This window comes from Podarcis cretensis, assembly GCF_951804945.1.
Source record: "Podarcis cretensis genome assembly, chromosome: 6".
NCBI lineage: Eukaryota > Metazoa > Chordata > Lepidosauria > Squamata > Lacertidae > Podarcis > Podarcis cretensis.
Window position 1 is genome coordinate 54,908,234 of NC_137175.1, and position 24,090 is coordinate 54,932,323.

Here is a 24,090-nt window from a genome sequence, read left to right on the forward strand (position 1 = left end):
TCAGCATTTGAGAGAGAAAGTGAACAGTGCATGTTGAGTGTATTTCTTTGTGGTCTAAATATGTTCTGTATATGTGGTGAGGGCACATGCATACACACGTAATATATGTTTGCCACACCCTCCACTGCCTTGTGGCCCTTGGTGAAGTGGCTGATTTCCAGTAATGCCATCATACCAATAACACCTTCAGGCTGAAAAAGAATAACCACCCCTGTCTATGGGAAATGACATTGTCAAGAGAAACCCATGATGCCATTTTGGGTGGCTTATCAAGAATCCGTAGCAAGAATCAGTGAATCCCTAGAGAACAGAAGATTTATGATTGCTTCAGAACATGTCTGCCAAAAGCATGTTGAAGGGTTGCACAACAAATAACTCAAACCACATTATCACTAGGCCGATTGGGTTATGTCAGTTTCGGCACAGATATTTTTAAGCATCTCAGCGCTCTCATGAAAGAAGGAAGGCTGAAATGCAGTCGACAAAAAAGTTGACAATGACCTTTGGGTGGTGAAGCTGTTGAAAAAATTAAAGCAAGGGAAAATACCAAAGAACTATGAATAAGAACATCTAACACTTTAGTTTTTCTTTTCTTAGCAGAAATTATTGTGGTAGCACTGGTATGCATTGGTCTTTATCTCCTTGCATCCCTTTCTTTTCTTATTAGGAGAAGACGCAATTAAGATACAGGTTTTTCATGACACAAACAAGTAATGATTTTCTTTATCTGCTTACTTACCTGGAGAAAATATAGCATAAGGATTTTAAATGTCACAATAAGTGCTGTCAGTTCAAAAAAAAAAAATCTGTGCAATTTTAATATTTAAACTTCACTGACAGAAAAAGTAGGACAACCCAAGATATAAATATTGTTGTAGAAAGTATAAAATCTTGACTAGTAAAACTCATCGATGCATGTGGCTCAGGTCACTTAAAGAAAAAAGTGAAGAAAAAATATTGTTCCCTCCCTTCTCAAAAGAAGAGAGTCGCAGTCAATGGGGAAATGATCACTGGGTTTTATGGGGAAGGAAGACTCATGGCTCAGTGGTAGACCACACATTTTGAATGTAGGAAAATCCCAGGTTCAATTCTTGGCACCTCCAGTTAAATAGCATAGCTCTATACATGCTTAATCAGAAATAATGCCCCCTGTGTTCAAGGGAGGCTATCTACTAGAAAGTGTGCTTAAGGTTGCAGCTAAAGTATCGTAAATAGCTGTCGAGTCACCACCAGCTGGAGTTGGGAGTCTCGGGCTAGAGGAACCATTAATTTGACTCCTTCTAAAGCAGTCTGTATTTTCTATAGTTAAAAGAAAAATGCATCAAAGTTCCTCAAAAGTACAAGATCTGCATGCTCCATGCTCCATAACTTCAGTTCTCTTTAGCAACTGTTGATTGTTTTATGGCACTGGTTCCATTTCTGGGATTGGTATCAGTATTCATAGGGCTTGTGTTTTCCCCTCAGCACACACAGTGGCTCATTTACTTGTGCAACCTAAAGAGATGTGTTCTGCTGGCACCTTACTGGGATGCTCCTGCCTTCTGTTTTTGATGTACTGGACTGCAAATATTTGCATGTGGGCTGTTGTGTGGATGCTCTGTAAGCTGAGGAAAAACTGAAGCAAATTGTTGTTTCATTCCACTCAGTTCTAATACTAATATTATTTTCTACAAATGACATCTTACTGGGGGGAAATGTTCTTCCAATCCAGCATTCCTAGTGGTCTGGTATCTTCCTAGCATCTCTGGTTCTCCTGACGAAAGCCTATAGAGAGAGGAATAATCAGTAGCTCATTAAAAATAATAATGGAGGCGGGTAGGGTGATAGTGAACCATTTCCCCCCAATCCAGTACAAGGCAGGGCATGTTGCTTGAGAACCTTCTGCACTTTGATAGACTAAAGGGGATGAACGTAGTCTTCTGTGTGGAATACATTCATCATTTTACTTCGGGTCTGGGTGGAGGAATTCTCAGGTTATTTCCCCCTTTGCGCTTCAAAAAAGTGCAAAACAACTTAGGAGGAGGTGGGTCTCTGGAGGACAAAATGAAAACAAAATGACACACAGCTACAGCCACTAGGGCAGAGTACAAGAGGCAGGAACATAATGTTATTGGGTCCATATGTCTACTGGACGTACTGGGGTCCACTCTTTCAAAACGTTTCAGTCCCTGGAACACAAAGTCCCTCATATTCCCAGCAGTAGTCGTTCAGATCACCATGTGAGGCCCTCTTGAGGACAGTTTGTCCATTCAAATGATGCCCGAATGATCTTAATGGCAAATCCTTTCTGTCATTTCTTTCTGTGAGGGGAAAAAGAAAAGAAATGTAATTTTTTTTTTAAGAAGAAGTCTGTGTCCACAAAACCTTTAGGAAAACAACTGTATGATTCAACATGGTATACAAAGGACCTTGAATCTCTCATAGGGTTGGGACCTTTGAAAGTGATTACGGATGGTCTAGCCACTCATCCCATCAGTGACACAGAATGGGTACGGTATCAAGAGGCTTTCTGTTACCGTGTTATAATCCAGGGTATTTAATCATTGCATACAAAATGGAAAATAGCCTACTAATGCATAGTAATAGCTATATCCTTTTAGTATTCTACACAGTAATTTTAGCTTTCATAGCAGATAGGACCAAAAAAAAAAAAATTGTGCCTGCCAGGTGTTATACCATCTTCCAGGCAATAAGTCTTAAAATTTATCTGAATATGCTGCATTTCTACAACCAAACAAAGAATCTGTTTTGTAGTCCAACTTTATAGGGGTCCATTTGAAAAGAATAGTTGCTGGCACACTTTGCTGCCTACAGGAGCCTACTCCCACCCACACCCCCAACATATTTTTTACCCCAAACTGAAGCAATATTTAATTGGTCAGACAGCTAGGACTTCTCCCCAAAATATGTTCTGATGGAGAGGGGATTCAAAAATGTGAACAGTCTATAAACATTATCAGTGGATGACCACCCCTTCCACTGAGGGTCCCCTGTGCAGTATGTATGTATGTATGTATGTATGTATGTATGTACGTATATTTATTTATTACATTTTTATACCCCTGAATTATTCTCATTTCTAACTGGTATAAAACAGTGCCTCTGATACTCAACCCACAAAGCACGTCTTAAGAGGATACCTTGCTCAACGGTATTAAAAGCTGCCAACAGAATAAGAAGCCAGAGCAGACTCACAGACCCCTGCTCTGCATTTTCTCAATGCAGGTGATCCATTAGCCAAAGCTAATTCAGTCTCAAAACCACGGCTGAACCTGGAGAGTCCGTACCCTTTAAGAACTGGTGCAACTGCTCTGCCACCACAATATCTAATACCATACTCAAGATAAACGGACAGCAGTTATTGCCAGCTGCAGGGTCCCAGGGTGGGAAGTCAACACACTGCTGTTAAGGACAGCCTATGCTGCTTCAGCATATAGCATGAATTAGATGCAAAGGTTCCCTTCCCCCAACAGACTGTTCCTTTGATAGAAGGGTTCCTTTCGTATCCCCATACTGCACATAGGAGGGAAAGGGACTTGCCCTTCACCACCTAAATAAATTCAAGATTTCAACCAATGCACAATATTCCAGACTGATTAAATTAAATTAGTTTGAACTGATGGATGTTTGCAATATTTCATTGAATGTGTCAGTTAATCCAGGGGAAATATATGACTCAAGACTCTGGATTAATCTGTTGCATAAAAAATAAAATAAAATAAATCCCCCTTCACTTATTTCACAATAAACTCTTAACGTTTTGTAAGAAATCTGAGACAATGCAGTGATTTTTTTTTTCTCGGTAGACATTATTACATTTCTAAATTGATTTCAACTTAAAACAGCCTAAAGCGTTTAGGTTTGAAAGAAATAAGATTCTGAAGCAAGACACGGGAAGCAAAAAATAGGACAGAATTTCAGTGTCTCTTTGAGTTGCCTTGGTGATAACCAAAAGGGTCAACAGAAGCTGATAATCCACAAAGGGTTGTGTTGGGTCTGAAAAGAATCCAATTTCGACATCTTCGCTGTTTTCCTTTAATACCATAAGAAAGCATAGGTAACAAAAGGAAATATGCACAATATGTGTAAAAGGGAGTTAAAAACAACATCCTATCAAATATCACGGCAAGAAGAAAAGAGGTTGAACTGGTGAGTGACATTTACATATAAAAAGCTCCTGAGTTTGGATTTATATAGCCATGTGTTTTATGTGCAAAGGATTGAGGAGCATGGGAAGAAACGTCATTTATGAATGACAATGGAAAGAATCTCTTTATGATATTTGAACAGTACAGTATTGAAAGAGAAGCTTACACAGCTCAATGAAAGCTTATCATCTGATAATCACCAGGTGAACTGCTCATGTGAATTCACCAGACGCAAATCCATAGTAATAGAGGCACCAATATTAATGCATTATTGTGGCATGTGATCAGTCACTTGTCTAAATCAGGAGTGAGGAACCTTCAACCTCTTGGCCTGACAGGGGGTCAAATTTGGCTTGTAAGGTCATTTTTAAAGAAACCACACCCACCTGCCAATCAGCTGATTTCACTCCAAGGGTGGGTGACCTCAGTGGCTAGCAGGCTGGTAGCAGTTGATTCTCTTCCCTTTCTGGTAAATCATGCATGCAGCCAAAGCAGTAGGATTTCACTCCAGCTCATCAGCTGATGGGCAGGGGTTAAATCCTGCTCAGTTTGGCTGTGCATGCCTGTTTCATGTTGGGAACAGGCTCGCAGAGCCAAATCTCAGTGCGGGTCTCTTTGAAAGCCATTTTGCCAACAGACCTGAACTGCTTTTTAGACCTCCAGGTTTCAGTCCTGTTCCTGGGGCATCCATGGTCATGACAAACCAGTTTCCTGGGTTTTCTGCCATGCTCATATACTGGCATTTTCTTTGTTGTCACAAACATTCCAAATGCCGGTGGAAGTGGGAATGAGCAAATCTGAACCTCACAGTCTTTGGGTTGCATTCGACACTGCACAAGCAGAAGTCCACATGTGCAACAGTGTTTCCCCCATGCTCCCACAAGACCCACTCCGGCGGGTCCCCCAACTCTCTGGTGCAGATTTTGAGCATGTGCATAGGGCTGCAGGGGACTGGAGGGGGAAGTTCAATTGCACAAACAGAATTCTGCTGCGTGAGCAGAACAGTAGTGTTACAGTAGTGTTGGATACAACACTTTGAAAATACGTCAGACCATCTATGAATTGCCACAATAGAGTTAGTAAGGGCAGCAGGAGGGGTGGAGAGAGGACCAACCACATACGAAGAGGCGATGTCAGCTGGTGCCAAATAGATTCTTTTGAAGAAGGCTTCGATCTGAGGACAAAGGGTTAAGCCCTGGAAGCAGAAGCCCACAGCATGAGATGCTGGAAAAGACAAGTCGCTAACATCTTGAATGCACTTGGTTTGTATTAGTCCCATTCTAGCTAGTGGGCTTATTCTTGTTTTAAGCTAAATGAAAACTGAAAACATGTTCTATTATGTAACATTTGCCTGTGCAGTCCAAACATTCATGACCATCTTCAAGTTCTGAAGAATAACAAAAAAACAGAAACGTCAATTCCAGGATTCTGTCTGCCTGGGGAACACAGTGAGAGTTTCTGCTTTTCCAATCAAGATCTCTTAACGCCTCTGTTAAAACAATATTTCCCACCCCCACAGCCTAGTCATTCCACCCACAGATCTGAAAACTTAAAAAAATGAGTTGAAGTATATTATTTGCAAGTATTCATCTCCCACTCATTTTTTAGTGAGGAATATGTGTGAGTGAGTGTGTACGCATGCAGCTCTGTGTGTGTGTGTGTGTGTGTGTGTGTGTGGCAAAGACTAAATAATCTCCTAAACAAAAGCAACAGATTTGTGCCGAGGAAAGCAAGGGGATATCTAGGGATTGGCTAGATTGGCCCCAACTAAGGGCACAGGCCTGGCAGGGTGTGCGTGCGAAAATCATGCCTCTCTACTCTGGTTCAGAAACAGCTGAATTTTCAGACTGGTTTTCACTTTAAGCCAATAATAATTATTTAAACAAATTGTTGTAGTTGTTGTTGTTGTTGTTGTTGTTGTTGTTGTTGTTGTTGTTGTTGTTATTCCTGGCTTAAAGTGAAAGCCAGTCTGAAAATTCAGTTGCTTCTGATGCTGCTTCATTTTCTACCTTTATTTTCACACTTCAGATTTCCAATTTCCCCACCTTTTGTTCACACTTTCTCCTACCTTCTGGGTACCACCTTCACATCAGCTTGTTTAAGTCCTTTGATTTTTCTTCCTGACACAAACAGTGACCCATCTCTACATCAGACAACATTTGTTATGCTGAGAAGGTCCCCACAGCAGCTCCTGTCTTTCCCAGAAATAATCCAAGGCTTTGCCAATGTTATTACTTGTTGCAACAAATCTGTTTTACCCTAGCAAAACAAATTATTGTTTCCTTAGGAGACACATCTCTAAAATTAGTCTCAGGCCAAGAGAGTAAAGCCATTCATTTTATACAACCAAGTAGAATGAAGGAAATTATCTAGAGGCTCACTTCTGAATAAGAAGCCCAGAATGTTTAATTTAAAGTATTCCAAAGCTGGTAAATTGATGGGGGAGAATCTAGCCATGAAACAAACACACACACACACACACACACACACACAGAGAGAGAGAGAGAGAGAGAGAGAGAGAGAGAGAGATTTCAAGAGGTCACTTTATCTCAACTCTACTTTCCCTTCTGTGAAATGGAGAAATAATGACATAATTTGAGGTTATTACCAGCTGAATTGCATCTGTTATTTCCCCTTTCCTTAAAGAATGAATGACATGAGATATTGAGGGGAAAGGATTGCAGAGACATGGAGTTGGGTTGATGCCCAGATTTCAGAAGTCTTCCAATCTCTTGAAGTCTAACCTACACTCTGGGATGTGGTGCTTCCATTTCATGCTGATCTAGCATTTCACCCACAGCCACCAGGGCCAGGAAGAATTTCGGATTTCAAAAAAAGAAAATATTTCATCTGCCTTTGTGAAATGCAGTGAAGTTTGATGCTAAAAACAAGGATTCACTTTTCTTCCTCTTATTCATAAGCTCACGTGGTTCCTCAAGGTCATAAGAGGCCATAAGCTCTGTCTCCATGCTGCAATATCATTTAGAGACATAGCTATGCCTATAGGTTTGTCAATTCAGAGAGCACCTGAAACCATAGTTAGGAAAACCATGGTTTGCACTACCATGGTTTATTATTCTGGTTTACATTCCTGACTTAGTGATGATAGTACATTTCTTGTCAATACCATATTGGATGGTTACTTGTTAGTTGAGGACATTTCAGTATTCTTGCTCACTAGCATACATAATAATATAATAATGACTCAAGACAGAGGGGAAATGATTTTTTGTGATTGTGTTACACGACTGCGATAGCTCAGCTGGTACAGCATGAGACTCTTAATCTCAGGGTTGGACCACACTGGGCATAAGCTTCTTGCATTGCAGGGGGTTGGGCTAGATGACTCTTGTGGTCCCTTCCAGCTCTACAATTCTAGGATTCTATTAATTTCATTGTGAATGTGTTAGACAGACAATGCTTGCTGCACATGGATCACTTTGAAAGTGGGAATCAGCTATGCATGTTATAATATCCCAGTACTAGAAATTAAGATAAATCCATATATTCTTTCTAGAATATATGGTTGGAAAAGACGGTACAAGGTCAGAGGCATATAAATTCACACTCGGAAACACGACCAGCAAGCAACACTAACTGGGAGTTATTGTCATTTTGCAAGGACAATTGGGGAGAAACTTCCTCTTATTATGTCTTAAGGGAAGCAGCAGGAAGGAGGGAAGTGGATTAGAATCGATTTTGTTTTTTGTTCTTTTCAGCCTCTTCGGTTTCCTGATCTCTAATTACCTTTTAGGGTCAGCTGAAATATAGCTGCTCTTATGGATGTGAAACATTGTACCCATTCCCTCATCTGTTGAGAAGTGACTAATTTTGACTATATTGCCAAAGTTTAGAGAGATCAGAATTTCGGCAGTAGCAATCATGGGGCTTGTGCATACCATTTATTTATTACAATTTATTACCCACCCTCACCCTAAGGTCTCACGGTAGGTTACAACAATTAAAACACACCATTAAAAACAGTTCAAAACGCTAATCATCGTCATCAGTTCATCCATCCTAGCTGATTCTTAAATGGAGCCTTCTAAGAATAATTCCTAGACAGTGAAAAATTTGTGTTTATAGTGTGAAATAGTTGATGTGATGCACATACGTATATGGCATTCTTCTTAAAGTTGCCTGGCCAGCACTCTGCTCTGAACTCTGTTAAAAAACAACAACAGGGCAGTCTCCTGACAGCTGGGAATCTCTTTCAAGCCTTTGGAATGTGATCTCCATAAGAGCTTGGAGATACTGACAGCCCTCCTGGTGACCTAAAGTAGCGCTAACGCGTAGTTTGCAGTGCAAACTTAAAGAGTTTTTGGAACACTTTAAGTCTCCAGTGCTCTTCCCTCATCCAAAAGGTGTCCCTGCCAATCAGAAGCAGGGTGCATAATAACAGTACCTATGTTCTTACCAGAGGCTCTAATTCCCTTTGGTCGACCAAACTGAACTCGCTGATAAAGTAGTAAAAGTGCTTGTAGCAGGTGTTGACGTGAGCTTCGGCACCCATGCTGATGATGCTGTCAAAATGGTGGATGTAGACATGGACAAAGACTCTGAAGAGGCGGGTGAGGATCTTGGTGCAGACCTGCTGGAAGTTCTTGGGGAAAGGAACACCTGCAAGACACAAGGGGGGGGGGTGTTTACAGCTTTCATCACTACTGTGGGACATTAGGCTCTATTTAGGGCCTTGCATTTGTGCATCCTTCCTTTTATTCTTATTTATTTATTTTTACATTTAGGCCTCAAGGTGCTCAAGGCAGCATGCATGATTATCCCCCTCCCCATTTAACCTCACAACAGCCCTGTGAGGTAGGCTAGGCTGAGAGATGATGATTGGCATAAGGTCATCCAATGCACTTCATGGCTGAGTGGCGGGTTTGAACCCTAGTCTCCCAGGTCCTAGTTCAACACTCTAACCACTCCAACGCCCTGGCTTTCTTATGGACAACAGCTATTGTGTTCTGGTGTGCACAATAGGGTTAGCTCAGTGGTAGACCTCCAGATATTCGTAGACTACAGCTCCCTTCATTCCTGGCCATTGGTCATGCTGGCTGGGGCTGATGGGAGCTACAATCCAACAGCATCTGGAAACTACCATGTTGGCTACCCCTGGGAGGTAGCATGGCCCAGAGATGATTCCTCAAATAGTACAGAGATAACTTATTTGGTTTGTTACCCACTTCCCTAAATTCCCTGGTACAGGCACATGTTTGTAGTTTTTCAATTCTGAAAAAATATATTATACAGTGGTACCTCTGGTTACAAACGCTTCGGGTTACAAACACTTCGGGTTACAAACTCCACTAACCTGGAAGTAGAGGGACACGGGTGGCGCTGTGGGTTAAACCACAGAGCCTAGGACTTGCCGATCAGAAGGTCGGCGGTTCGAATCCCCGCAATGGAGTGAGCTCCCGTTGCTAGGTCCCTGCTCCTGCCAACCTAGCAGTTTGAAAGCATGTCAAAGTGCAAGTAGGTAAATAGGTACCGCTCTGGCAGGAAGGTAAACGGCGTTTTCATGTGCTGCTCTGTTCACCAAAAGCGGCTTAGTCATGCTGGCCACATGACCCGGAAGCTGTACGCTGGCTCCCTCAGCCAATAAAGCGAGATGAGCGCCGCAACCCCAGAGTCGGTCACAACTGGACCTAATGGTCAGGGGTCCCTTTACCTTTACCTTAACCTGGAAGTAGTACCTCGGGTTGAGTACTTTGCCCTAGGATGAGAGTGGAAATCGTGCGTTGGCGGCGCGGCAGCAGCAGGAGGCCCCATTAGCGAAAGCGCACCTCAGGTTAAGAATGGTTTCAGGTTAAGAACGGACCTCCGGAACAAATTAAGTTCGTAACCTGAGGTACCAATTTACAGGGCTTCAAAAACATCAGTAAGTGGTCCACCAAGACCCACAGCAATTTTACAGTGGTCCATAGAAGGGGACAAGGGGAGTTTGGAAACCACTGCTTGAGTGTTTACTGAATACATGAAACCACACTAGACCTGCAGGGGGAGCTAGAGGATATTCTTAGCACTGAATGGAGCGGCACTCTGTTACCACTCTCACAAAAACAACTATGGTATATACAACTTGATCACAGTAATGGGAAACAGATGAAACAGCCCCCTAAATGATCCACCACATGTGTTCCACTGCCATGCACACTGCACAGATGAAAAGAGGAATAACCACAAACAATTAAGGGGTCTGGCAGTTACATTTTATTTTCAAGCGGGTATCAGCTCGTCCGTGTTTCCCACAAATGCATTCCAGAGTCTGAAGACAAGCCTAATGAACCAATTATGCACCTGATTTTAATGAAGTCTGGAGTTGCTGGCAGGATTCATAAACACAAAGTTGCACCTGCAATAAGACATGCAGGTTTCAGATGCGCTAATGACTGGGAAGTCAACAAGTGCTGTTGCCGTGCTGTCTGGAGCTTAAAAGCTCTTTTTGCTGTGACTTGTAGAGTGGAAATAACTACAGCAGAATCACAGAATCACAGAACTTCAAAAACCTTGAGACGGCTGCTCCAGGACATTCACGGATTGTTCTTCCTCTTGAGAGTACAAACTGAAAGCACTTAGAATTAAAAGTGGAGAGTGCAAATGCTCATTTAAAGAATCAGAAAGGCTTCTTTTCATGCATCCACAGACCTCTTGTGAAAGATGGAAAGCAGTCATTCTGATGCTCTAGTTGCACAAGAATTTCAGCCAAGTATAGCCATGAAAAAAGTCTAGTCAGGCTCTGTTGGAGTCCAGACAGTTTTCGCATGTGCATATGCTGCTATAGGCACTAGATTTGAATACCAGACTAGTCTTGTCAAATTGTGGGCCCATAAAGTCCATATTACATCCTGGGGGATCAGTTTCTGGACAGTGTCTCTTTAAAATAGGCACATGTCCCCACATGCTTGTGCCACTGCTACATGTCCTGCGGTCCCCAGCTTAATTTCTCTTACACTGTACAGTGTAAAGATGAAATAACAGCTGAACAGCACTTTGTATGCTGAAAATACACTGATGAGAGTAGCAGTCTGGAGACCTGACTTCTCAATGCTGCATGTCACTGCCATGGGGAGGGGCAAGGCAGCTCTGGCCACCCTCCCCTGATGGCCACTACTGATTAACTCTATAGCCCCAAATGAATGAATAATTATGCACAGTTGTGAAAAGTTATTCAAGTTTCAGAACTTTATAGTGAGCTTTGGTACATCATTCTAGACTTCTCTATTCCAGTGAGAGCCCTTTCTGCCGTACATTGTGAAGGCAAGAAGCAAACTATCAACAGTACACGAGCAGGCAGGAAGTGCCTGGCATGGTGGCTTGGATGCAGATAAAGGCTTCCCTTGAGCCAGGAAGTGTGGTGGAAATCTGATAAGCAAGACATCCTTTTTGATGTATGATGGCTCAAACCTCTTGATGGCTTGCTGGCCACCCACAACCATTCTGCTCAGGCAATTCAGCTAGTGGTTGACCAGCAAACTCCAGGTTCACCTGGAAGTTAATAGGTTTCCTAGATGCTGCCACCTGGTTGTTTGGCTAGATGTCCTACTGAGATTGTGTTTTGGGGCGATGATTTCCATCATGAAATGAAGTTTCCCATAAGGGCAAAAAAAAAAAAGGTGTTTTTTTTTAACTTGTTGAATTTCCTGCGGTGGTCCATCTAGCCCAGCATTCTGTTCTCACAGTGGACAGTGGAGCAGTCATTATGGCCTAGTAGCCACTGAGAACCTTATTCTCTGCGAAAGCTGGTTCTGTCTCACTCTGGTCATCTCTGGTCAATCAGATTTTGTATACTTTTTTTAAAGCACTTGCAAAGAAAGATGATAATTGGATGAGTGTGCCTACAATAGGGAGCAATGCCTCCATCATATCATCCTCTGAAAGAAACTATTGTCCGTCTACCACCACGTTCGCACATGGAGCAGGGTAACAGAATGGTACTGGTTGGATGGGGAGTTCTCTTTCGGAGACAGATGCTTTCACACAGCATCACTTAACCCAACAAGGAAATAATGAGAAGTGGTGTATTAATGCATTATAAATGAGAGGCATTAAGAGCAAATAAATTACAGGACAGAATGTTAAAGGATTTGTCTCTCCAAGCCAAGATTTTGTCCCCCCAATGCGTTCAAATGAAGCCTGGTAATGGGATTCCTTATTATTAATCACTACAAAGTAATTGTAGGAATTAGCAATTATCCAAAACAACGGCACATATACAGTGAATTTTTTTCCCCAAACCCCATGAGACATGGGCATTGTTAACAGCCTCTCCTTATGAGTGTGTGTGTGTGTTTTAAACCAGCACTTAATGGGAATGGTACAAGAACAGCTGCACATTGTTGCACGGCATTAATTCTGAAAGGAGACGGGGTGACAATAACACAAACAAGCCTTGACGAAACCAGCCAGCTGCAAAAACAACTAGAAACATGCTGTGTCAAAGTGGTTACAATGGGAGAATAACCCAAAAGGCATCATATTATCCTTCCCCCACCCCACCCACAAATCCTTTGCCTTCTTTGCAAAAAGGCCTTGGGGACTGAAAATGGAAAGTGCAAATAGTCAACAGTACAATGCAATCCTAGGCAGGTGGATTCAAAAGTAAGGATGGTATTCAACTAAGTTTTACTCACAGTAAGTAAAGGTAAAGGGACCCCTGACCGTTCGCGGACGACTCTGGGGTTGCGGCGCTCATCTCGCTTTACTGGCCGAGGGAGCAGGGACCGAACAAGGGGAGCTCACCCTGCCGCGGGGATTTGAACTGCCGTCTTTCTGATCAGCAAGCCGTAGGTTCTGTGCCACCCGCGTCCCTTACTCACAGTAGGCCCATTTAAATTAATGAACATGACTAAGCTATGTAGGTCCATTCATTTCAATAGTATGGGATTCAACATCATGTTTCTGTGGAAACCATCACATAGTCACATCCCACACCGTGCAGGAGGATTACAACAATGCAGATGAGCCCTGCACAGTTGCTTCATTTTAGGATGACCCATAGCAACACCTTGCTATTATTTGAAAAACGCCTGTTCCCACAGCTTGCAGAGCAAAATTTCCCTACACTATCTCTTCACCTTACAATGACTATATAGGCAATATTGTATTAATATTTGAAAAAATGAGATTGCACATGGGCCAATACTAGATTAATAGTTCCACTATTCAAGGAACTTTCCTATTTATGTATTTATTCACTGCTTGAGTGTATATCCCATCTTTTTCTCCAAGGAGCTCAAGGTGACATATGTGGTACTCCCCCACCTCATTTGATCCCCACAAGAACCCTGCAAGGTAGGCTGAGAGACAATGACTGGCCCAAGGTCATCCAATGAGATTCATGGCTGAGTGGAGATTTGAACCCTGGCCTCCGGGGTCCTACCAAATAAGTGAACACAGGACTGTAGCCTTAAGGGCAGTAGGGAGTGCAGTACAGGCTCTTGGTGGCAGCAGCAAGCCTTGCACCTGCCTTGTATCTTTAGAAAGAATTACCGGTAATAGGGGCCCTGGCTCAATTGGCAGATCATATGCTTTGCGTGCAAAAGGCTCAATCTCTGGCATCTCCAATTAAAAGGATCAGTTGCATATATGGGAAAGACTAGTAGGAGACAGTGTAGTGGGGACACCACTGCCCTCACCTGATCGCTGGTCGGTTGTGCTGGTCTGCTAGGAGGTAAAGGGGGAAGTGGCAGTTAAGGTCAGTGAATTGAGAACACACCAACAGAGCCAATCACACCAGTGCATTTGCACTGTGCCACTGACCTCACTGCCCCCCCTGCCCCTCCCCGTCCTGATGAGCAGCAGCAATGTGACCAACCAGAGGCCAGATGAGCAGCAACACCTGAGAGCCATGGCCAATTGACAGTACAGGGGTACCCTGGTTTTCAAACTTAATCCATTCCAGAAGTCCGTTCCAAAACCAAAGCGTTCCAAAGCCAAGGAGCACTTTCCCATAGAAAGTAATGCAAAATGGATTAATCCATTCCAGACTTTTAAAAACAACCCCTAAAACAGCAACTTAACATGAATTTTACTATTTAACGAGACCATTGATCCATAAATTGAAAGCAATAAACAATGTACTGCAGTCACACAATCACTCAATCACTCAATCAGTAGCTGAACTGGGTTCCACACAGTCACAAAAACAAACAAAAAAGAGCCGCAAAAACAAAAACACAAAATAAATAGAAAAAAACCAGACAGACCTCAGCTTAACACTCAAAATGGAAGTGTGGCACTCAAAATGGAGCATGTTCGGCTTCCGAAAAAAGTTAGCAAACCAGAACACTTACTTCCGGGTTTGCAGTGTTTGGGTTCCAAGTTGTTTGAGTACCAAGGTGTTTGAGAACCAAGGTACCACTTTATTTTGAACTGGATGGACAAAGAGTCTGACCCTGAATATGGCAGCTTCCTATGCAGCACCTATTGCCTACTCACCTATCCTGGTAGGAAATATGTCCTCGTTATTAATTAAGGTCTCAATCCAGTCCATCAGCATGCACATATACTGGGGTGCCGACAGCTTGGTGGGCCTCTTGTAGCGGTAGTCATCCTGCCACCGGTACTCATACTTGAGGCCACCCGACATGATGGGGCAGCTCTTCTCGGTACAGAATTCTGACATGGTCCCATAGATGAGATTTATCCTGTTGAAGAAGTCCACAAGGTGCACCGCGATCCAGTCGTTGATGTTCTCCCCCGGGGGAAGCTGGACCACAGCTTTCAGGTCGAGTCCCGATTTCAGAGAGGCTTGAGCTTTCTTGTGCAGCTCAAAACGCTGGGTCCCCGGCTCAAATTTCTTCCGGGGGCGGAAGGTTTTGTCTTTGTTGAAAACTTGCTTAAGGCACAAAGCCATTCTGAGCTGGAACCAGCCAGGATGATGACAAGGAGGACCAGTCTTTCCAAAGGACAAAAATAAAAATAATAATCAGGATGGTTCCTAAAAGATAAAATGGACACGAAGTATTTGAGTCAGTTGTTTTACAATGTACACCTTGGTTACAGTGTTCAAAACTTCCATTGTTCCAGGCACATTTTGCAACAGGGGATTTCATAAATGCAAGCAGTTTCTAAGCTCTGGGCACAGTACTGTGCCTAAAACTGCAGAGTGGGAGAAAAGGAGGACCTTTTCCTGCCTCCCCACTTCCAGCTATTCTCTGAAGTCTGGAGAAGAGACCCACTTAGGGTGGGCAGGTGAAAGACTAGACCATGTGAAAAATGAACATAATATTTTAGCTGAATTACATTCGTTTTCAGCTTTGTATTCTTGTTATAAAAAGTATGCACCCATAACCTAGGTTTAAGGTGCCATTTAGCTCCTAACTTTCATAACTCAGTTTCTAACACTGCTTAGTTAGGTCAGGTCTTCAATTCAGGCAAAAACAACCACCACCAGATGCATTCTGGAATATATTTGCATCCTCACAAAAATGACCTGTAGCATCTACACCAGGTTTCAGAAACTTTTATGGGCCTCTGGACACATTTGAAAACTGGATTATGGGTATCACTCTTCCTCCCCCCCCACACACACACATTATGGGTATCACTCTCCCTCCCCCCCCCCCACATTATGGGTATCACTCTCCCTCCCACCCCCAGAACAGACAAGCCACTCAAAAGAACTATTCTATTTGATACAGCACACTGCTTCTTTCCAGCCTAATTTCAGTGTGTGCTCATGGACTGCACATTGGCAGCCCCTGGTCTACACAATCTCTCAGTGCCCACCATTTTGCCCATCTCTATCTACCGTTTTCATCACTCTGGAAAAATGATTGGCAGAAGTGCTCTAGCCTGATGTAAAATCCTTCTAAAGGAATAATAAGGAAGGATGCTGTATAGATAACTTGCGGTCAACCATGGGCATTATTTATTTCATAAATAGTTTCCAATGAGGTATCAATTCACAATACGAACATACATGCTTTATAACTCTGATGCTTGTAAAACGATCAAGCCCCAGTGCTATTGGCAACTCAGGCCATCAAGCCAAGCAGGTTGCACAACACCATTCTTAGTGAGACTTTCTGAAACTGTGCAGAGATTAATAAATAAATAAAAATTCCAGCCATAGAAATGGCAAGGCAAACTACCACTCAAGGGGCTACTAATGGGGTCAACATTGCAGTCCTTCTCATAAAATTCACACTTCTCCCAGATTCTCTGGGTTGTGTTTCTGAACCAAATATTTGCCCTGCCCCCCTTGCCTCACCAGAAACGGAATCCTTACTCTTCAGTGATTTGTGCTCCATGATGATTAGAGAATGAAAACTGGAAAAGGCTCTTATTATTTCTACGGCATTGCCAAGAAGTTCTTTTAAAGAAGAAAAAAATATCAAAGTGACACCTCAAGGCATATTCTAAAAATACATCTGTCCTTCTGGAGGGGGGCAGTTTCCTCAGCAGCTGTGCCATTTCCAGCCCTAGAAGAAAACATTCCTTTTGCTTTGTCACTGGTGTGGCCGTTCATTCCACATCTACTGGGAATACAGATGTTTGGCAGTTCACATCGTTTTGTGGCTCGTTTCATAATGCTCCTTTTGCAGTCAAGGATATTTAAAAAGACCCTGGGGCTTCAGCTTCAAGTTCAATGGTGTCCCAGGGGAGGAAGCAAAAAAGTTCTGAGCCATGGGAAGACTCTTAAGCATAAAGGCCAGCAGGTACTGCTTTTGTGCAGCTGCCATTCAGCTGTGAAGAAGCCACTACGCTTAGGCACACCACAGACTCCACGCTCAAAATGATGTAGTACATGCCTAATACTGGCAGCATTGCACAGTCATCTGGGAGAAAGGATCCATCTCTTCTTTAATTTTTTTTTTTTAATTACAGTGGTACCTTGGTTGTCAAATGGCTTGGCTCCCAAACAAATTGGCTCCTGAATGCCACAAACCCAGAAATGAGTTAGCAAATCAGAAGCCGTGTCTTGGTTTTCGAACAGTTCCGGGAGTCGAATAGGCTCCCAGAATGGATTAAGTTTGACAAGCAAGGTACCACTTTGAGACAAGTATCAAAACACACAGAAGTTGAAACATATGCTCTGTGGGTTGTATCTAACAAAGCTGTACAACAGAACTTCCCCTCCCTTTTCCCTCTTCACAACACCGCAGGTCCTCAAAGAAAGTACCACACGGGGCACGGAGGATGGAACTAGCTCCCACCAGAGGCCGTGATGGCCACCAACATGGATGGCTTTAACACAGAATTAGCTAAAATCATGGAGGACAAGGCTACTGACCCTGAAGGCTGAGTTCTACTTCCACTGTTTCTGAATGCCAGTTGCTGATAACTGCAGGAGGGGAGAATGCAGTTGTGATTGGGTCTTGCTGGCTGGCTGTTCATGGACATCTGCTTCAGTGCTGTGACAACACGATGCTGGACGAGATGCCTTACTGGCCTGAATCAGCAAGCTCTTCTTAAATCTGCTCTGGGGGTCCTCCTCAGCCCTCTGGAGCAGATTTGGTGTGTGCAGAGGGCACAGAGGGGGAAGGAGAGGAATTTCCACTGCTCAATTGGATGCCGTTCTGCTCATGCAATTACTTCGTTGAATTCATCCCTATATAAAAGCCACCTTCCTGTAAGATCAAACCCATCTACAACAGACCGAAAAAATATTCCTTGTATCAGGGTTTAACCATTCAACTAGTGTCACAGAGTTCTTTATAAAAACAACTACTGGGCTCCATTTTTCGCCAATGCTTTCAAATGCATTTGAAGGTTTATGGAACACTGTCCATTTGACTAATAAAAGGACATTCCATAATTTCCCCCACCATTCTGGTTTCGGAGGTACCACCCCGCAGGACTCCTCTTGTGATCATATGCTGACAACCATGTGCATGCTGTTAATCTTAGGTTTCCCCTTAAAAATGATAACAGAGGCCTGATGCTTTCCTGGCTGCTATCCATAGATCATTTGAAGGGAAAGCCATTTCAGCATGTAGACACTGTTTACGATGTGCGTGTGTTATGTATCTTGTACCTGAGGGATAAGCCTCTCCTCAAGTTCTGTCATTCCGCAGAAGATTTTCATTGTGTTTCAGTAACAAAACCTCAGGTCCTCTTCAGTTCAGGCATTATCTTGTGCACGCAGATCTGCATCCAGCACATCAGCACAGCGGAGAGCTGTCAAGCATCAGCTAAGGCATTTATCTGGGGGAAGCACATGGGCCCCAAACACTTGCTTCCCTGCCGCTGCTTCGCGACTGTTCTTCATTCTATGCACATTTCGAACACTATTTTTAGCATTGTTTTGGTGGGGAAATAAGTTCTGCATTCCCACAGTCTCTCAGATTCAGTAAAGGCAAAAGTTATGTAGGATACTTTCACAAGCTGCTTTTAAAGAATGCAAAGGTTTCATAAGCCTTAGTGGTGCTTCACACACGACACTGTTCTTACATTAAGGGTAGGGAAACTGTGACCCTCCAGATATTTAAGTCCAGAGTCTAAAATTAACTTAACTTGCACTCCTATATGCTACTTCAAAACAGAATGAGGTAGAAAGGGTGATCCTGGACACAGTCTACAGCTTCTTGAGTCTCTGCCAAAGAGCTGCAAGACAAAATGAGCTTGTCCTCTCGGCCCTGCCTTTTCAGGTTTGCTTCCCAGCCAGCCAAGTGCTGGATGGCATTTTGGTCCTGTCATATAACACTATGACTACCAAACCTGAAATGTTTTGCTTTGGAAGCTGATAATCATGATGCCAGCACCAAATCTTTATACTCCCAAAATCTCCACATTGATTTACTGTTTCCCCAAAAAAGCAGCAATATCTTTACTCTAAATTCTCAACTGACTCGAGTTAAGCCTCTACTCCCTCATTAAAATGCCACTAGAGCCTCAAAGTGTATATTATGCACATGCACAGAACAACATATGTTTTCAGAAAGACACAAATTTAATGGAACTTGGACAGAGAAATCCTATACTTAGGTCCTGCTGTGTTCATGCCCTGCTTGTAGGCTTCCCAAAGGAATTTGATTGGCCACTGTGGATACAGGATCTGGTCTGATCCAGCCAGCTATTCTTATGCTCTTAGATGTGCCCTACTATGGTGTGATAATAGCCACTGTATCCAATGTGTTCTCAGTATGAGAGGCGGGAAATACAAAACCAGAAAATACAAAGAAGAAAAATGTAAAAATGACCATGGGATATCTTGTGTTCTGCCAGCACAGTGGGGTTTCTGGCAGATCCTGAAGCCCTTCAAGTGTCTCAGATCTATATTTGTACCCTAAATGTGTCATTTTGGTGCATTCATTAAGCACTTACTACTATACAATACTAGCCTTTTTTAAAAAAAATGTCACTTGGAAATTTCTCCTTTGATCTTTTCTGCAGCTGCCAGATAATGAGAATGAATTTAAGAATAAAAATATATTCTCATGTGGGGTGGACAATGCAGCCAGCTGAGCACTTTGAAAACCCCAACATCTGAAGACTGAATCACACAATTTATTTCCTTCCCACTTTGTAACAATCTCTGCAATCCTTCATGCTGAGGGCCAGAACAGATGCGAGATGTGTGGAGGTGGTTGTTTTCTAAAACAGAAACTTTAAAGCATCCATTGGAGGCTCTGGTATTGACCAGAACAATGGCCCTGGGAGTGCTTAACCCCTTCTGTGCTTTCAAAGCTGTTATTAACCCCACTGGGGACAAATCCAGTTACATGAACTCAACTTTATTGTTAAAGGTACCAGCATGCTTTTGAATCATGAGTTGCTGTGTAAAGAGCCATTGCCGTCTGTCTTGCTATTCTGTGGTGGGGTCTGAGTGCAACAAATATTGTTCCCTTCCACACTGACTCTCCACCAACTGAGTCAATACAGTTCAAAGCGAAGATAGCTTGCTTGATTGTGTTCTTTCTTGTTCTGAGACCAGCAACCACAGTAAACAGAGGTACCATGGTTACATATAGCCCATACACTTTAAGATTCTCTGACTGGGCCTTAGCACTCCTGTAAATCTTAGAGTTGTGCGCCAGCTCCATACACCATACATTTCTCCATCCAGGCAGGCAAGAAGCATTATCAGAGCTCAATAACATTTTCCAAGAAGGCATAGGGCTGTGGCCTGAGGAGAGTTCAGAGGGCCAAAGAGAGGCATTTCTCGTATGGATACATCTCACATCCCCTAAAATTCCAAGCCATTACAGTCGACACAAGGTAGCTGAACTCCATTGCCTTTCATGCTGCCCAAATGTGGCCTCCAAACAGCGTTCGAAATTCGCCAGGCGAATTTTGCACCTGGTTATCAGCCACTTGCAACCAAGTGAAGATGCCTGGGTACCAGGATGGCCCCTGATGGCTCCACCATCTGGAGGTGTATGCCTGGGGATCATTGGATCTTGACTGTTTTTGCACACTAGCAACACATCCTGTAGAATTTATCCCCTGTATTTTATCTGCACAATCAGAATGAACTTCAGTAACCAAAAAGTTGTATTGAAAAATATGACTTTCAAGCCATCTGCCCCCAAAATGGCAACGAGGCATTCCATTTTGGCAACTGTAACTCTGGTCTAATATTATTATTATAATATAATAATTTATTATTTATACCCCACCCATTTGGCTGGGTTTCCCCAGCCACTCTGGGCGGCTTCCAACAAAATATTAAAATACAGTAGTCCATCAAACATTAAAAGCTTCCCTAAACAGGGTTGCCTTCAGATGTCTTCTAAAAATCTGGTAGTTGTTGTTCACTTTGACATCTAGTGGGAGGGCGTTCCACTGGGTGGGTGCCACTACCAAGAAGACCCTCTGCCTGGTTCCCTGTAACTTGGCTTCTCGCAGTGAGGGAACCGCCAGAAGGCCCTCGGAGCTGGACCTCCATGTCCAGGTAGAATGATGGGGGTGGAGAACCTCCTTAAAGAGCCATTTGGTGCTTAGCTTATATATCTGAATTTTTAACCCTGCCCCCAACCCAATTTCAGATGAACTGTGCCTTGCAGCTGAAGCTAGAAGTGAAACCAGGGCCTTGGCTGTCAAGAGCCATGATCAGAGAGCAGGAAGAGGCAGACTCAGTAGTTGTCTCAGAACTGAGCCTCTGGCTAGCAGGACACTCATCTCCATAGCTGCACTGCAGACGGAGAGCCACAGATGCCTGTGATTCACTTCCCCTTCCTCTCCGAAACCTCCATGCCCAGGGCCACCTCTTCCATGTTAACTGTCCACTTCCCTTGTAATTTCTCAGATGCGCACTCTCAATCCCCTTTCCAGTCATCACCGTAACATTCCAAACTCTACAGAAAGTAGAAGTAGATTAACTCTTTGAATGAGTAGCCGTAAGTAAGTCGTTCAGCCTTCAGTGGAGCTTACTTCCTGGTAAATGTGACTAGGAGTGCTGTCTTAGAATGGCAGACCCAGATAAAATTAGGCACGCTCATCACATTTCACTATTCATCACATTTCACTATTCATCACAGTACTTCAGAACACAGCCAGTCAGACGATTCTTCCATCTAGCTCAGGATTGTCTCAATCAGAAACAGACAACTTCTAGATGTTGTTCGACTAGAACACCCATCATCTCTCCTGGGGCTGAAGGAAGTTGTACAGCAACAACCTCTGGAGGGTACCACATTGCGTAACCCTGGTCTGCACGGACTGGCAGTGTCTCTCAAGGGTTTTAGAGAAGGTGTTTTTTATTGTTGTTGTTTGCTATCTGGAGATTCCAGACAGGGCTGACTCTGGGCTGGATAGTGCCCAGTTGTGGGCCTTGTGGCATGGTTCTGTTCTACAGCCAGCCTGTAGGACCTAAAGACCTATCACTTGGCTTCCATATCACAGAGGTGGACAAACCATGTTGCTCCCAGCAAGTCTGAATTCACAAGGTCAGTAAAGAAGGTTGTCAATCAGTAAAGCTGGACCATGCTTTGACAGCCCCCATCTCCTTGACATTGAAACACCAATTGCTTCATTTGCTACCCCAACACACACAAAAAAGGTGTTACTTGGTATAATAGCAATTGATTAATGTTAATAAAATTTCAATATGAGTATGCATTTAAGCAATACCTGATTGTTTCCAACAATTCTAGACATCCAAAAATATAAAATACTGGGGAACTTGAATTCATCTTTGCCATCTGATGAAGCAAGAATAGTGATTAATAGGATGTAATCATATCAGACTACTCATTGTAATGATATACAGAGTTGGTATAGTCAAGGCCCATGCATACCTGTGCATCCATTTTAATCGTTAGGATTTGCCTTGTACTTGAACCCCATAGCAGGATGGGAGCAGGCAGCAAAAAACGAGTATACCAATACAGTATGGTGTAAAAACAATTTGAAACCTGTTTGGGGCACTGCAGTTAGTCTGTAGTAAAACAAGTTGAGACATTAAGTTTGGGCTACTTTCAGCACAAGCTACTGGGGAAATGATAGACTGCTAATCTGACGGGTGATTCCCATCTCCTGACCTTATCCTTGACTTTATCAAGTATTTTAATATTTGCATGCAGACTGAAGAAAATGCCCCCAATGCCTATGGCAAGCTGCTGTTGAGAAACTGGCTCTGCCTTCACTTTATCTGCCAGGCAGATAGCAGCACATTGTTCATGGTCATTGCACTGCACATCCATCTCTTTTACAGATATTTGCTGAGGTGTGCACTTTATCTAGTTCACAAGCCTTATGTGCAGCTCTCCCTTCCATAAACATCTGGCTGACATGGGAGCATTTAGGTGGATTTTTCTAGATTCCGGGCAAGCAGATTAAGGGCAGAATTCACACAGCCATCTTTTATCATACACCAACTTCCATCCAATTGGACTGAGTAAAAAACTGCTAATACAAGTGAGCTGCAATGGTTTTCTTCTCACATTAATTCTGTTCCCATGAATAGAGAAAAGGCATGTCAAATTATAAAAGCTTATCACTTGGTAACTGCTCCCTTAAGAAGAACAGGCCTTCTGTGTAATCAGGAATGGCAAGGCTAGGAGAAGGTCCATAGCTCAGTGATAAAACGTCTGCTTTGCATGCCAAAGGTCCCAGGTTCAATCCCTGGCATCTCCAGGTAAAGTTGGGAAAGACTCTTAGTCTGAAACCCTGGAGAGCCACTGCCAGCCAGTGTCAGCAATACTAAGCTAGATAGGCCAAAAGTCCTACTCAGTATTAGACAAATTTTTTAAATTGTAAATATAAAAACAGTTGGAAGCAACAGCACACACACAAAATCAATTCAAATTCAACTGGGATATAGATTTTAGAAGGCTTGTTGGAAGATTAATGCCTTTAGCAGTAAAGGTCCAAGGCATGAAAGATTCCAGAAGACAAATATCAAGTCCTAAGAGCATAATATCAAATACTGATCAAATACTGTCCAGTTCCAAAGATCAAACGAGATCTGTGGAATACCAAGCTCCAAAAAGTTCTCAGATACTGTATTAACATCAGCTATTTAATACGACTACGCGTTAACTATTCTGCTATTTAAATATCAATTGCCAATGGCTCTCAAATGTTGAAACTGACTATTCTATACAGAAATAAAATATATTAACGCTGAATATTTAGCAAATCTTCGATATAAATATTGACAAATGAGGATGTAGCAGAGGATTGAGGGATTCCAAGTGTTCCCCTGAACTCTTACTAATTAATTTTGTATACTGCTCTTCACCTGAAGATCACAGGGCAGTTCAGAACTATTCATGATGTAAAACTCACTCACAAGTATTTGCTTTCCAGAGACTACCTTTTCAGCTATCTAAATATTATGGAAAATTCCAGAGTTTGATTCCAAGGAAATGGCTGTAAAAAGAGGTCATTGGCTGGTGTGTGTGTGTGTGTGTGTGTGTGTGTGTGTGGAGGGAGGGAGGGAGGGAGGGAGGGAGGGAGGGAGGGAGAAAAACAGAGACATAGAGAGATTGCAGAGTATAGGCTAGTCTACTTGCCTGACAGGAAGTCTTGAAAAAGGAACTGCAGGAAA

The 24,090-nt window shown here is 42.9% G+C and overlaps 1 protein-coding gene across 2 annotated transcripts in view; it reads right to left on the reverse strand.

Moving 5' to 3' along the window:
• Positions 1-623: 623 nt before the first annotated feature.
• The window catches only part of MOB3C (MOB kinase activator 3C), a 32,233-nt gene continuing 8,766 nt past the window's right edge, over positions 624-24,090 (reverse strand). For both annotated transcript variants that reach the window (XM_079980560.1, XM_079980559.1), the window contains exons 2-4: positions 14,589-15,090; positions 8,566-8,768; positions 624-2,300 (exon numbers count right to left, since the gene is read on the reverse strand). In XM_079980560.1, coding sequence (XP_079836686.1) covers positions 2,271-2,300; positions 8,566-8,768; positions 14,589-15,006 — 651 coding nt within the window. In that variant the 5' untranslated portion in view covers positions 15,007-15,090 and the 3' untranslated portion in view covers positions 624-2,270. The remainder of the gene's footprint in view (positions 2,301-8,565; positions 8,769-14,588; positions 15,091-24,090) is intronic.